This window comes from Microtus pennsylvanicus, chromosome 9, assembly GCF_037038515.1.
Source record: "Microtus pennsylvanicus isolate mMicPen1 chromosome 9, mMicPen1.hap1, whole genome shotgun sequence".
Lineage (NCBI taxonomy): Eukaryota > Metazoa > Chordata > Mammalia > Rodentia > Cricetidae > Microtus > Microtus pennsylvanicus.
Genome location: NC_134587.1, coordinates 12,110,668 through 12,123,754, shown reverse-complemented (window position 1 = coordinate 12,123,754; position 13,087 = coordinate 12,110,668). Strand labels below are relative to the sequence as shown.

Below are 13,087 nucleotides of genomic sequence, written 5' to 3'. Positions count from 1 at the left end.
CTTGCTTTGTAGACCAGGCTGGTGGCCTCAAACTCAGCCTGGCTCAGCCTCCCGAGTCAGGGCTTAAAAATGTGGGCCACCACACCAGCAGTTAAATTTCCCTTCTCTAGAGGGCACTTGGTGCAGACCTCTGTGGCAGAAGTTCAATTACCTTCCTCCCCACTCTGCTTTACAGCACTTAACCTGCCTCACTCTAATGTAAAGGGGCTGTGCTTCCTCAGTCCCCAGCTTCCAGCCGTCTCCAGCAGTGCTAACTATTCTAAGTAATACCCAGGCCAACATCCTACTCATCTCTTTTGCTTCAGTTTATTTCAAACAACCAAATGACAAATTTAACAGCTTGCTATAATATACACCACAATTACTAATTCATGTTTACAACCTAAGTCAAATTTGTTAACTCAAGATTATTCAGCCCACCTTCTAAGGATCTTGTAAGTCAGTCTTCCTCACAAGGTGCACCCAAGTTCCACAAGGACAGGACTGACTATTCTGCATCTTTGTCTCAGAACTAGGCTTCTGTCTGAAAACCAATTGCAGATAAAGGTGCGTATTACAAGCCTAACAATCTATGTTCAAACCTTGGGACTCACAGAAGTCAGATTCAGTGATGCGTATCTGTAATGTCAGCACTTCAGAACAAAATGGAATCAGTGACAGAAGTGCCCAGAACCTGAGGGGTCAACTAGCCTAGAGTTCACTGAGCACTTGCACAGAAGCAAGAAGGACCATCCCTCCACAAGATGGGCAAAAAAAAAACTCCCAAAAGTCGTCCTCCAGAATGCACACACTCCTCCCTCTAAATCTCTTCTAGAACACACCTCTCCAGGATTTTCTGGTGTCCAGAGGCAGAACTCATGCCAAATCTCAAAGCAGAAAAGCAAGAGAGATCCAAGGTCATGATGAGGTCCCTCAGAGCAGGCTCTGCAGTATAAAGTCTGCAGGACCCACAAAGAGCAGCCGGGTCACAGAGGCCAGATGAGAGGAGGGAAGCCAAGTAAATCGAAATTAATGAAAGCTGTCTGATAAAAAAGAGAAACAAAAAATGTACACGGATACTGTAGGAGAAAGGAGGCCACTTGATGGTTCCCGGCCGCCCGGCTAGCTTAGAATACTGGGTTCAAATTTCTTCATGTGTCTAAAGCTTAAAAGTACCAATTCTCGCCAGGCGGTGGTGGTGCACACCTTTAATCCCAACACTCGGGAGGCAGAGGCAAGCAGATCTCTGTGAGTTATAGGCCAGCCTGGTCTACAGAGAGAGTTCCAGGACAGCCAGAGCTGCTACACAGACAAATCCTGTCTTGAAAAACCTAGAAAGAGAGACAGAATGCGAGCACTGTGTTTAAGGATTATTGCTCTACAGTTTGGTAATAAATGACATAACCATGTTTCAAATATAATCAATTCTCGTCCATTAAAACAAAAAACTAGCTGGGCATTGGTGGCACACCGCCTTTAATCCCAGCACTCAGGAGAACAAGCACTCCCAGCACTCTATGAGTTCAAGGACAGCCTGTTCTACAGAGGAGTTCCAGGATAGGCTCCAAAGCTCCACAGAAAAAACCCTGTCTCGAAAAACCAAACAAACAGACTACAGGAACTGCTAGATTGGTACATACATACCTGTATCCTAATGTAGTAATATGAGCGGCGGGGCTGCATCCCCGGCACCCGGCCGCCCCCACGGCTAGCTTTACCCGAAATAATTACACAGAAACTGTATTCTTTTAAACACTGCTTGGCCCTTTAGCTCTAGCCCTTACTGGCTAATTCTGATATCCCGATCAACCCATCTCTAATAATCTGTGGGTACCGGTCTTACCAGGAAGATTATAGCCTATGTCCATCCTGGGCCGGATCTTCATCGCGTGCATCTGCCTGGGAGCGGGACATGGCGTCTTTCTGAGGCGTCTGCTCGCGAGAGGAGAGCTGTGGAATCTGAGCTCACTTCCTCTTCCTCCCAGCGTTCTGTTCTGTTTACTCCTCCCACCTATCTTCTAACCAATGAGGGCCCAGCAGTTTCTTTTTATTTAACCAATGACCTTCCTCCATCATCCTAATACTTGAGAGGCTGAGGCATGAGGGCCACGAATTGGAGGCCAGACTAGACTACTAAAGACCCTGCCTAAAGGGAAGGGGAGCAGAGGAAATCTATAAATTAGCTAAATTAAGAAACTACAGTGGGACTGGCGATAGCTCTGTTGTTAAGAGCACTGGTGCTATTACAGAGGACCTGGGTTTGAGTCCCAGCACCCACATGGCAGCTCACAACTGTCTGTGACTCTAGTTCCAGGGGATCTGACACCTTCATATAGATACACATGCAAGCAAAACACCAATGCACATAAAGAATCATTTAAAAACGAAAAAAAAAAAAGAAACGATATGTGCTAAAACCTTAGCTGGTACCCAAATTCAACACAAGTATATGTTTAAAATCATTATATTAACTTTCTACATGAAAATACTTTTTACACATAGTGTCAATGTTCAAAAGGTATATATAATCATATAACACTTAATATAAGGCATATACTAAGACATATACACCTTGTGCCATCACAGCGGTTACATAGAGGAAGAGGCAACACAATCTAAAGGGGTTGTATATACTTGTGGTCTGTCCTTGATCATGTGGCGCATGACTATGACGCTATCAAGCACAAATACTGGGAAGAGCAGGAGGGGCTGGGAGTTTGCAGTATGTTGGCATGTATTAGCCTTTAAAATTATAAAATGGAGTCTAAAACAGAGTAAGAAATGCCTGGAGCAACTCTAGCAGAGCACCGATAAGCTAAACTATATACTTGGACAATCTTAAGTGCAAGGCACTTTTAAGATGTTTTAATTTACTTAGAGATTACCAGTTAATAATACGTAAACTTGGTATTCTATGATATGAAGCCCTACCCTAGCTTATAAACACAGGTCCATCTCATGCAGTGCTGGCACAGAAGCTAAAAGACAATGAAGAATTGGCAATTTTCCAAAATCCCACTAGTGATTTAAATTCAGTCTCCTAAAAAAAAAAAAAATTTAAATTTACCCTGTCATATCACTGCCTTTAATAGCCACAAATAACAATTAAGATTTTTAAAAAGATATAACCAAATAAACCCCTATATTAGTTGTTTTATAATTATCTCTTTCTCAGGAATTGTACCTCACTGTACTCATGTGCTCTCAAGAGAAAGACGGTGACAGCTTTCTTAACCTCACTGGTCTCCAAGGTCCTAAGAGGGTTAAGGAATAGGCAATTCAAACAGATACGCTTTAACCAAAATGTGGCATGTGGACGTTACAAAGGAAAAGCTGTCTTTCATTTGTGGTTGCTAAGCTACAGGTAAATGCCTGGGATTCCAGAAGCAAGAAGCTAGAAAAATCCAGAAATGGCAACAGAGAGCCCTCAGATAATATCTGAGCTCTTGAATCTAGTTGCTTCTAGAATCATTCTACACTCCTCCACACAATTCCCAGCCCCACGAATAAAGCTATTACATTGTGAAAACAAGTAACAAAAAACAAAAAGGACGAAGCTAGGATTGTGGCATATGCTTATGATCTTAGCACTTAAATACTAAATCACAAAGGATTCAAAATCAAAGCCAGCTTCCAAAATAAAACATAACTAAGAGGCACACATCTTTAATCCCAGGACTCTGGAAGTAGAGGCAGGCAGACCTCTCTGAGTTCAAGGCCAGACTCATCTACATAACATCTTCCAGGCCAGGCAGCAATTACAAGATGAGACCATGTCTTAAACAAAACAAACCTCTAAAAGCACAATGACTGACACACTAGCTTGGGAAGAACAGTTGTCTAGTCTAGTATATCTGCTGAAAGAAGCAGCACTGCCAGACACGTGACCATTAAGACCATGTACTTCATTCAATGTAGTCCAGTTTGAGATTCAGCTCTGCTGAGCTCTCTGTGTAACTAGGACAGAGTGAGGTCCGCTCTTCACCGCTCAAAATCTCTGAAAAGACCTCCTCATCTGTAAACAGGGATGTTAACAGTACACTTCCTGTGACTGTCCCAAGTAAATGAGTGATGGTTTACCAAGATCCAGAACCCTGAAAAGCACTGGTATCTCTAAGTAAATTAAAACATCTTAAAAAGGGCTGGAGAAATGGCTCAGTAGTTAAGAGCACTGACTGCTCTTCCAGAGGACCGGGGTTCAATTCCCAGCACCCACATGGCAGCTCACAACTGTCTGAAGATCCAGTTGCAGGGGATCTGACACCTTCACACCAATGCACATAAAATAAAGTTAAATAAACCATAAAAAATATTTTAAAAAAAATCTTAAAAGTACACAAACTTGACCAATTACAGTGACGTTTACCAAAACACTTTTTTTACAGAAGGAAAAAAAGTATTTTAAGGGATAAGCACTGTTCATGAGAAAACAAAAAACGCACATGCCTTTGGTCTCCTAAGACAGGATGGTTATTATTAGCTTCACACAAACCTCTCTGACCTTCTCCAGTGGCACTGCATTTATCATCAAAAGGGAAGCACACGCACTGTAGGAAACCATGAAATTGCACTTAATACCAGCACTTCTCAGACAAGGCTTCAGAATGTAAAGATAAAGGAAGCTTGGTGTTTTCTTCAGCTAATTATAGGAAAGGTACAGATTTAGAAATCTGTATAAAACCATGTAAGATGATAAGAAACAAACGTTATAAGTCATTTAAGAAAACTATTTGTCTTTGTAATGAATCTGAAGACTGTAACATTTATTTAAGTACAAGAATAATTAGCCTTCTTGAAAGTCAAATATTAGACCTAATGATGAAGCTACATTGGGAAGACTGAATTCAAAATTAACCTACCACTTGGATTTGTTCAATAGATACTTCTACCCCAGGCTTTCAATTTCTATCAACCTACTCAACCTCTCTGTCTCTTATTAGATTTGCCAAAGAATTTTGGCAATAATTTGCCAAGCAATATTAGAATTAAAGCTATGAGGTTGTTTAAATACTGCATAGATGGCACAGACTGAATGTCAAGCCTTTCTCTGCCCATACTGAATATTAATAAAAGTCAAAGATCTGCCACGAAGCATTACAGCTTTGTTCAGAACCTCAGCCACCAGCTTACACAGCCTTCACAAGGGGACTGCTCCTCTTTCCAAGGAAAATGCTTTGTTCAAATGTTTATCTGCTATAGCCCTAGTGGGTTTATAAAGCAAAAAAAAAAAAAATTTAAGATAAATTGAACTCCAAATTAGATTACTAAACACAAAGAGATTTTTCCATTAATGTATTTCTAACATTTTCCACGAAGGCTCTAAATTTACTTTTAAAAAATGGCATTTAAGATCATGCATGTATAAAAGTCATGCCAAAAAATTAATGAAGGTTTATCTGTAAACTGAACGCATCGCAAAAAGATGGCCTTGTAATTAAAATACGGGAGGGGAGGAACCAAGGGAATTACTCAAAACCAAATTTCCACTTTTCAGCCACTATGCCTAGCAATTATAACCCAAAGCCTCACTTCAAATCCCAGTCTGCCACTGTTACCCAGGTGATGATGGAGGAAGGTCATCCTCATAGGTTAAAACATAGGTGGGTGGAGTAAACAGAACGGAATGCTGGGAGGAAGAGGAAGTGAGCTCAGACTCAATAGCTCTCCTCTCTGGGGCAGACACGATGAAGCTCCCACCCAGGATGGACATAGGCTAGAATCTTCCCGGTAAGCGCACCTTGGGGTGCTACACACATTATTAGAAATGGGCTAGTCCAGGTGTGAGAATTAGCCAGTAAGAAGCTAGAGCTACTGGGCCAAGCAGTGTTTAAAAGAATACAGTTTGTGTGTTGTTATTTTGGGGTATAAGCTAGCCAGGCGACCAAGAGCTGGGGCTGCGGGAACGCAGCCCACAGGAGCGCAGCCCGCAGCTCCAACAAGGTGAGGCTGGGCACATGCCGTTACTTTTCCACTTCAATGCTGTCACCTGTAAAACTAGAGTAATTTAACAGACCTATGTTATGAGGCAGACTCAAACTTTAATTGTTTTATTATTACTCATGCCAACCTCTGACCTGGAGACAGACCCAGGGTACAGCTGAGATGTACTCCTGTGCAACTAACTCACTGTCTTCCTTACATATTTACTCACATAACTTTTAGCATATTCTGAAGTGTTTTTAACATAGACCATTTTTAAGAACAAGATTACATCGCATACTACTTGAAGTGCTAGCAGTCTTAAATAGTAAGGATCCATTAACAACAATGCCCCTCCACACCACGCTAAGGAGCTAAGGAACTCACTGCTGCGCAGCTCAGCCTGGCCTTGAACTCTCAGCCCACACCTTAATCTTTGGAGGTTTTTGCTTTTACTTAAGACAGGGTCCCACTAGTGAGACTGCATGTGTATTTTTTTAATTTTTTGAAGAGACATATCAGTGCCTCTAATCCCCACAACCAAGTACTGCACTACTACAGACTGCACTACCCCAGTTTTATATTTAAAAAGCTGTTGCAAAATCTAAGAAAGAAACCACAAACCTAAAAGAAATCTGAATTTTGGTCTCAACTCTCTTATAGTGAAAGCCTAGACAAATGATCTGCATTCCCACAACTGAAAAATGAAAGATATGTACTAGATGGCGTCCCCAGTACCCTGCAGCACTGTGATCCGTATTTAATGAAACTGAAGCACCAAGATAAGCAACTTGTCCAAAGCCACAGTTAATTATCAGCAAATACTAGACTATATGTCAGTCACCTCATCTATACCACACTGCTTCTCCCACTTACAACACTATCAATTCAGCAGAAATGGCAGCACGCCATTCCTGTTCAAAGCCCAACCTGGGCCACACAGCTACTTTTGGGGCCAGTACGGGCTACATGAGACCCTGTCTCAAAACAAACCAAAAGTCACAAACAAAAAATACACCACTACTAAATTTTCATGTTATAAATCTAAAGTATTTGGAAGTCTCAAGCTAGAGGAGGCATTCCATTTACTGCACTGCCCTCAGCAAGGTGAGGAGAAAACCTGAGGGGATGGCAACAGGCCAACAGCACTGGCTATGACTTGGGACCAAAGTTTAGCTCCCAGAATCCAAGTAACAAGCTAGGTATCCTGAAAACGCCAAAGCTCTAACTGACAAACCCTGGCTCTGTACACATAGGTGTGTGTCTTCCTGCCCCCACCTTTTCAATTAGCAAACATTTACACAGACAGCTACAAACAAGAATTAATGCCTAACTTACCGACACCTAAAATTCAAGATACAGAAGAGATTATGTTCTATATAAGGTTGAAAAATGAATTGCTGTAAGCAATAATATTACAAGTACAACCCTCAGAATATAAAACTAAAATTCTTGATTTTATTTTATATCCAGGTTATATTTAATGTGCATTGTTTAAATTCAAGAGAGATCAATTTAAACATTTTTCTCATTTCTGGCTATACATTCAAAAACATTAAAAAGCTGAAGCATATTACTTCTAAAATCATATAAGCAATTACAAACAAAAGACTAGACTATATTGATAATTTCTCTTTCAAAATTGGAAACGGGCCCCCCAAAGTACTCTAAAATCCTGCGCTCAGTGTATTACACTCAAGCAAGCTGTACCATTAACAGTACTCAGCTCTCTAAATGTCATCAGAACTCATTATATTTACAGGGAACTTAGCAACATTTCAACAAGACTGATCCTGTCAACTCCAGAAAAGCCCTCAGAGGAAAATCAGAGCAAAATGTAGAAGAATAAAAACCAACAACAGTTTAATATTACTGACTTGAGAACATCCAAAACATTCATAGATATAAGTACAATTTAACTATATTTAGGGATTCTTAAAGAAAGAGAACGTCAGAATGTTCCTATTTTTAAACTAGATGGAATCCTAAGTTGTTAAATCCAAGAGCACCCAATCTAAGAATCTACTGAATTTATCTCGCATCTCCCTCACCGCCCTCCCCTGCACACACAAAATGTCTCTGCAGTCAGCATTAAATTCCTCAGAGTTAAATACTTCTTCCCACTGTTAGACAAGCTTGGCAGCAGAGCAGCTACACGGTCTAAGGTTCTTCTCCAAAATTTACACTAAACTCATTCACCTGCTGAATTAGCTCTGCTCTCTAAACCAGGAGAATGAATCTATTTTCCATTAATGTTTTCGAAATATATGCCTCCCATGTGTAACCCACTCTAGTCTTCACGAGCCTGAATATATGGTCCACTGACTTTCTGTGGATCCTCACAGATACTTTTAGAGTATACAGAGCACGTCCACCGTGCCAGTAGTCTGTCCCTTGCAGATTTTGGTGTAGCATCAGAGAATGGTCAGTCACTCTGGAAAGACAAAGACTTCATACACCTCAATGAGAACATATCCAACAGACACAAAGGAGAAGCAGAATCCATCTGTTCTTCCAGGGAGCCAAAAAATCCTATGAAAACATAAAACAATACCACTAGCTATACTAATTTTTTCATTTTATAACTATTTTTTCACAAAAATTTCACTTAACATGTAACTGGCTAATTACATTTAAAATTAATGAATAGTTTCAAAATTATCAGTTTTAATACAGCAAACATTAATTAACATAAAAAGAATCTTTGGGATCCTTAGTAATGTTTAACAGAATAAAGAGGTGCTGAGACCAAAGTCTGTAAAAGTGTAGCATCTCTCAGCTTTCCAGCCCTCTATCCTGGGTTGTCTTTTCTCTCACTCTGCTAATGTGTAAAAATGGCACATATACTGACTCCTGAGCTGAACCCTAAAACATCAACAAACCTGTCCTCTAGCTAGTGATCTCAAGGAGTTCCAAGTCCACACCGAATCTTTAACATCTCCCTACAGGCACTCAAGCACCTGAAGTTAAACACTGTATTCGTCTTTGGACTGCAGTCTTTAAACACGGAAGCTTGTGAAAGCAGCAACCTAGCTTCTCTCTGATGCTGCCTATCACTAATACTCCCACTATTCACAAAAAGATTAAGTTACTCATAACTAGCAAGATGGATGAGGAAAGAAAAGCTACTTTGAATAATCAATCTTTGATTCTCAGCAATAATGAATTCAAAAAGTTAGCATGTTAACATGCAAAAGACAAGGAATAAAATTAAAATCTGCTTATTTAGCTGGTAAGACACTAGATTTCAACACACTGACCTTTACTTGAAGTCCCCTTCTTTTTCCCCTTTTCATTTGTTGTTAGCTCTTCTAGAACCCACTGTGTAGACTCCAAGATCTCTTGCCTCTGCTGCCATGGCGTGTGCCACCATGCCCAAGTGAAACCTTAATTTCTTACCTCTCCACCCCTTGGTATCAGTATTATAAAAACAGTATGGGTTGGAGAGCACAAGTTCAAAAGATACAACAGGAACCCTGCTAAGCACCTATGAGCAATCTTCCAAATTACTAAAGAAAAAATTCTGGGACTCAGAGCAAAGAAAACAGCCTATCCCACATCTATCACAAAACTCCTCATGAGCTAACAGATTCCTAAACTTATCCATATTGCCTTTAAATCAAATAATACTATATAAATATAACCATGGGAATTACAGCAATAAAAGTAGAAAGGAAGCCAAATATATAACATTAAAGATAATCAGATTACCTTCTTTAGACTTTTGGAGTCTAATCTGTCAAAACTTCAAAATAACTTTTACAGACACGTATGACATATCTTTAACTACTTTCAAAGTTTAATTTGCTGAAAAGAAGTTCACCAGGGGCTCAAGATGCAGCTTGGCGGCTAAGGGCACTTGCGCTCTTGTAGAGCAGCGCCACAGGGCAGCGTGCAACCATCGGCCATCCAGTTCCAGGGGACCCCACACCCTCTGCTGACCTCCTCTGGCACTAGGCATGCATAGTTTATACACAACACAGACATAAGTCATACACACGAAATAGAAATTTAAAAATTAAATCACTGACAAAAAGTTCACAAACATACAGTACCTAACATCTTTTGAACTTCACACTTTTCCATGACTGAAGGTTAATTTAGTTCAGATTTTCAAGAAACAAAGTTTGTGCTATTTAATACATTCGCTCAATATTTTGAATCAAGATCCATCACCATTTCTTACTAGTCCTCACTTGGAGTCAAAAGTTCTCAAACTTAATCAGTTTATGCAGAATGTTAACATATATACCTGCAAAAAGGGACCAACGATCATAACAAAACAGGGGACATCACAACAACGGTCTCCATCTTGATTCCTGGGGCATCCTAGAGACAATTCCTGCTGAAGTTGGTAAAAATCTAAGAATATGGTGCCAAGTCTTGAAATGGATGGGAGGGATTAACACAGTTTTAATTTACATGTTGGTTAGTTAAAAAAAAAATCCCACAATGACCTTCTAGTTTTGAGGGCTGGGGTGCAACCCTGTGGCAGCGCACTCGCCCACTTTATGAAGGTCCCACAGAAAGGGAAGGAGAGAAGGAAGGAAAATGTGGTGTTTTCACAAAACCATAGCCTATGATTTCAAGTATTAACGGATCCTCCCTCCTAAATTAAACTGCTGTGCTGGGGTGGGGGCGCTGGTTATTTGGAAGTTTGAGCTCCTTAAGTCCAACCACAGGAGTGGTGTAGAAAAGCACACACGGATGGATGAGAAGTCTGGCTAGATCTGACCTTCCTCGGAAACTCCATCTGAATTTGGTGGCTGCCAAATTCCTAGTACTGATAACAGACGTCAACTGTTAAACCAACACCATGCCCTCAGAAGCTTAACCAATACAGGTCCTGGCTCATAGTAATGGCTCAATAGGCTCAATAAACACGTGGGAAATGAATAATTATTACAGTGATGTAGTAGTACTTTAGAAACCAAGACGGTCTTTCAAAGCTCCTGCTATCATTAGACATTTTAATGAAACTATAGAGTGGAGGTATGGTACAAGCACTACGTGCCCTGTTTCCAAATGCCACTTAAAACCATCTACTTACAAATATTCAACTTTATACATGTACATAAACATCGTACAAATTTTCAAGCGCAGAAAGAAAAACTCATGTATTAAATTTTAGTCATTCAATAAATAAGCTTTTATCTTCTATTAATGAAAAATCAGTGTCGGGGTGAGACGAAAGGGGAAAATGTCTGTCAATGTAGTCGGCGTGTTTAATGGATGCCATAAATCAAACCTTCCCATGAATTTTCCGGAGCATATTCATGTCAATCTTTGAGCCTATTGTCACTTTCACACATGCTCATGGGAACAAAATGACAAAGAATGCTATGCCCGAACCACTGGAATCGGGCATGAAACACTTGATTAGCAATTATCTAGGCACTAGATACAAAATATAGATATGTTTTCAAAATACACGAATCCTGTCGACTCCTCCATAAATCGAAGCTCTGAATTTCTTTACGAAATTCACTAGGCTGCTGGACTTCCAAACGTTTTCTTCTTTCTTTTTTAAAGGTGCCGATAACCTCCTTGTGTAAGACAACTGGGAGCGAACAACCCATTTACCGATAGCTAACGCATACGGCTACGCATTTTCCAGACAAAAGCGCATGAAAATAGATCCGATGCACATTTATTCTTCCCTGGTAAATGAGTGTTCTCCCAAATCCCATTTCGTGTAGTAGACTTAAGAGTTAAATGCAGCCAAGTTCACATTTTAGTCAAAAGCTCTAGGTGCCTTACTAGCTGTGTGACTGCTACATCTGGTGGCAGAACACTTGCATGCAAGAAGCCAGAAAACTTAGAAAACAATTGTAACCGATCTCCGTGCGTGTTTTGCAGAAACCTTCACGCAGGAATTTCCCCCAAAACAAACCCACAACCCCCCTGGCAGAGAAGACCGCGAGCCTTCTTGCACCCGCGAGCCATAACGCACAAACGCGCAGGAGCCGATGGCGAAGGAAGGAAAGTTGCCACCATCTGGAGAGGTGGCTCGGGCAGCCTTGTCCACGAGTCGCCCTGCCGTTGGGGATCGCTCTAGGGGCCGCGCTGGGGATCCGAGTCAGCCCCAGAGCGTTCCGGCGGCGGGCGAGGGGCATCCTGCCGGTCCCGGGGCAGCCCGGCTCGCCGCGCGGGGGACCGCCTCTATGGGAGGAGTGCGGGCTAGGGGAGGGGGCTCGAGCGCCAAGGCTGCACCGCGAGGGCAAGCCCACCCGAACCCCGAGGCCGGGAGGCTCCAGGAGCGAGGGCAGGCCTCCCGCCCGCCAACCGCCACCCCCCACCCCAGGCCGGGGTCGGCGCGGGCCGAGGGAGCCCGCGGGAGGGCGCGGCGGCGCTTACCTTCCCTGGGCCTCCCGGATGGCGGCGTGTGATTCAGCAGGGACCTGGCCGCCGCCGCCGAGCCCGGGGTTGGAGACGTGGAGAGCCGGGACCAAGATGGCGGCCCCTCCAAACTTCCACTGCTACTTTGGACACTCATCAAGCTACTTTCTGGGAGCCCGACTCCCCCCTGCGACGGCGGCGGCACCGGCACCCGCCTCCGTCATGGCGGGGGCCGCGCTGAGGGCGAGCGCGGGCGCGAGGGCTGGGAGGGGAGCGCCGCGCCGCCGGGGGAGCGCGCCGGGCGGAGGGCAGGCGGGGAGGGCAGCGCTGAGGGGAGGCGCGGGGCCGGGGCCGCGGGGCCGGAGCCGGAGCGCGGGCGGAGCGCGGACCGCGCCGGCCGAGGCCACTTCCGCGGGCGGAACCTGCCGGCACCTCTGCAGTGCGTCGGGCCCCGGCGTCGCCCGGGCAGCGGCGGGCGGTGGGTGGCGGCTCAGGCGACGGGGTAACCTCTGCATCAGTTACGGGCGGCGGCGGCGGCGGCGGCGTCACGCGCCGCCAATGCAAACACTATCGCGAGGCTCCAGCGCCTCCGGTCGCGGTGGCGGCGGCGGCGGCCGCGGGGCCGGCAGGGGGGAGGGGAGAGGGCTCTGCCCGGGCGGGGCGAGGGCGGGGAGGGAGGGCGCGAGCGCGCGGAGGGAGGCGCGGGGACCCGCGGCGCGGGGTGGCGAGTCGCGTGCGCGGGGCCGGCCGGAGGGAGGCGCGCCCCCGCTGCCACCTGCCTCCCCCCCCTCGCCGCGGCGCGCCTGCTCCGACGCGCACCCCACACCCAGCCTGCCCGAGACGCCTCTGC

General features: G+C 44.0%; 1 protein-coding gene across 1 annotated transcript in view; it reads right to left on the bottom strand.

The window, feature by feature from the left end:
* Positions 1-12,394, bottom strand: part of Tlk1 (tousled like kinase 1) — a 102,140-nt gene extending 89,746 nt beyond the window's left edge. Inside the window, exon 1 of the mRNA XM_075984931.1 lies at positions 12,256-12,394. Within this exon, the coding sequence (XP_075841046.1) occupies positions 12,256-12,394 (139 nt within the window). The remainder of the gene's footprint in view (positions 1-12,255) is intronic.
* Positions 12,395-13,087: the final 693 nt, after the last annotated feature.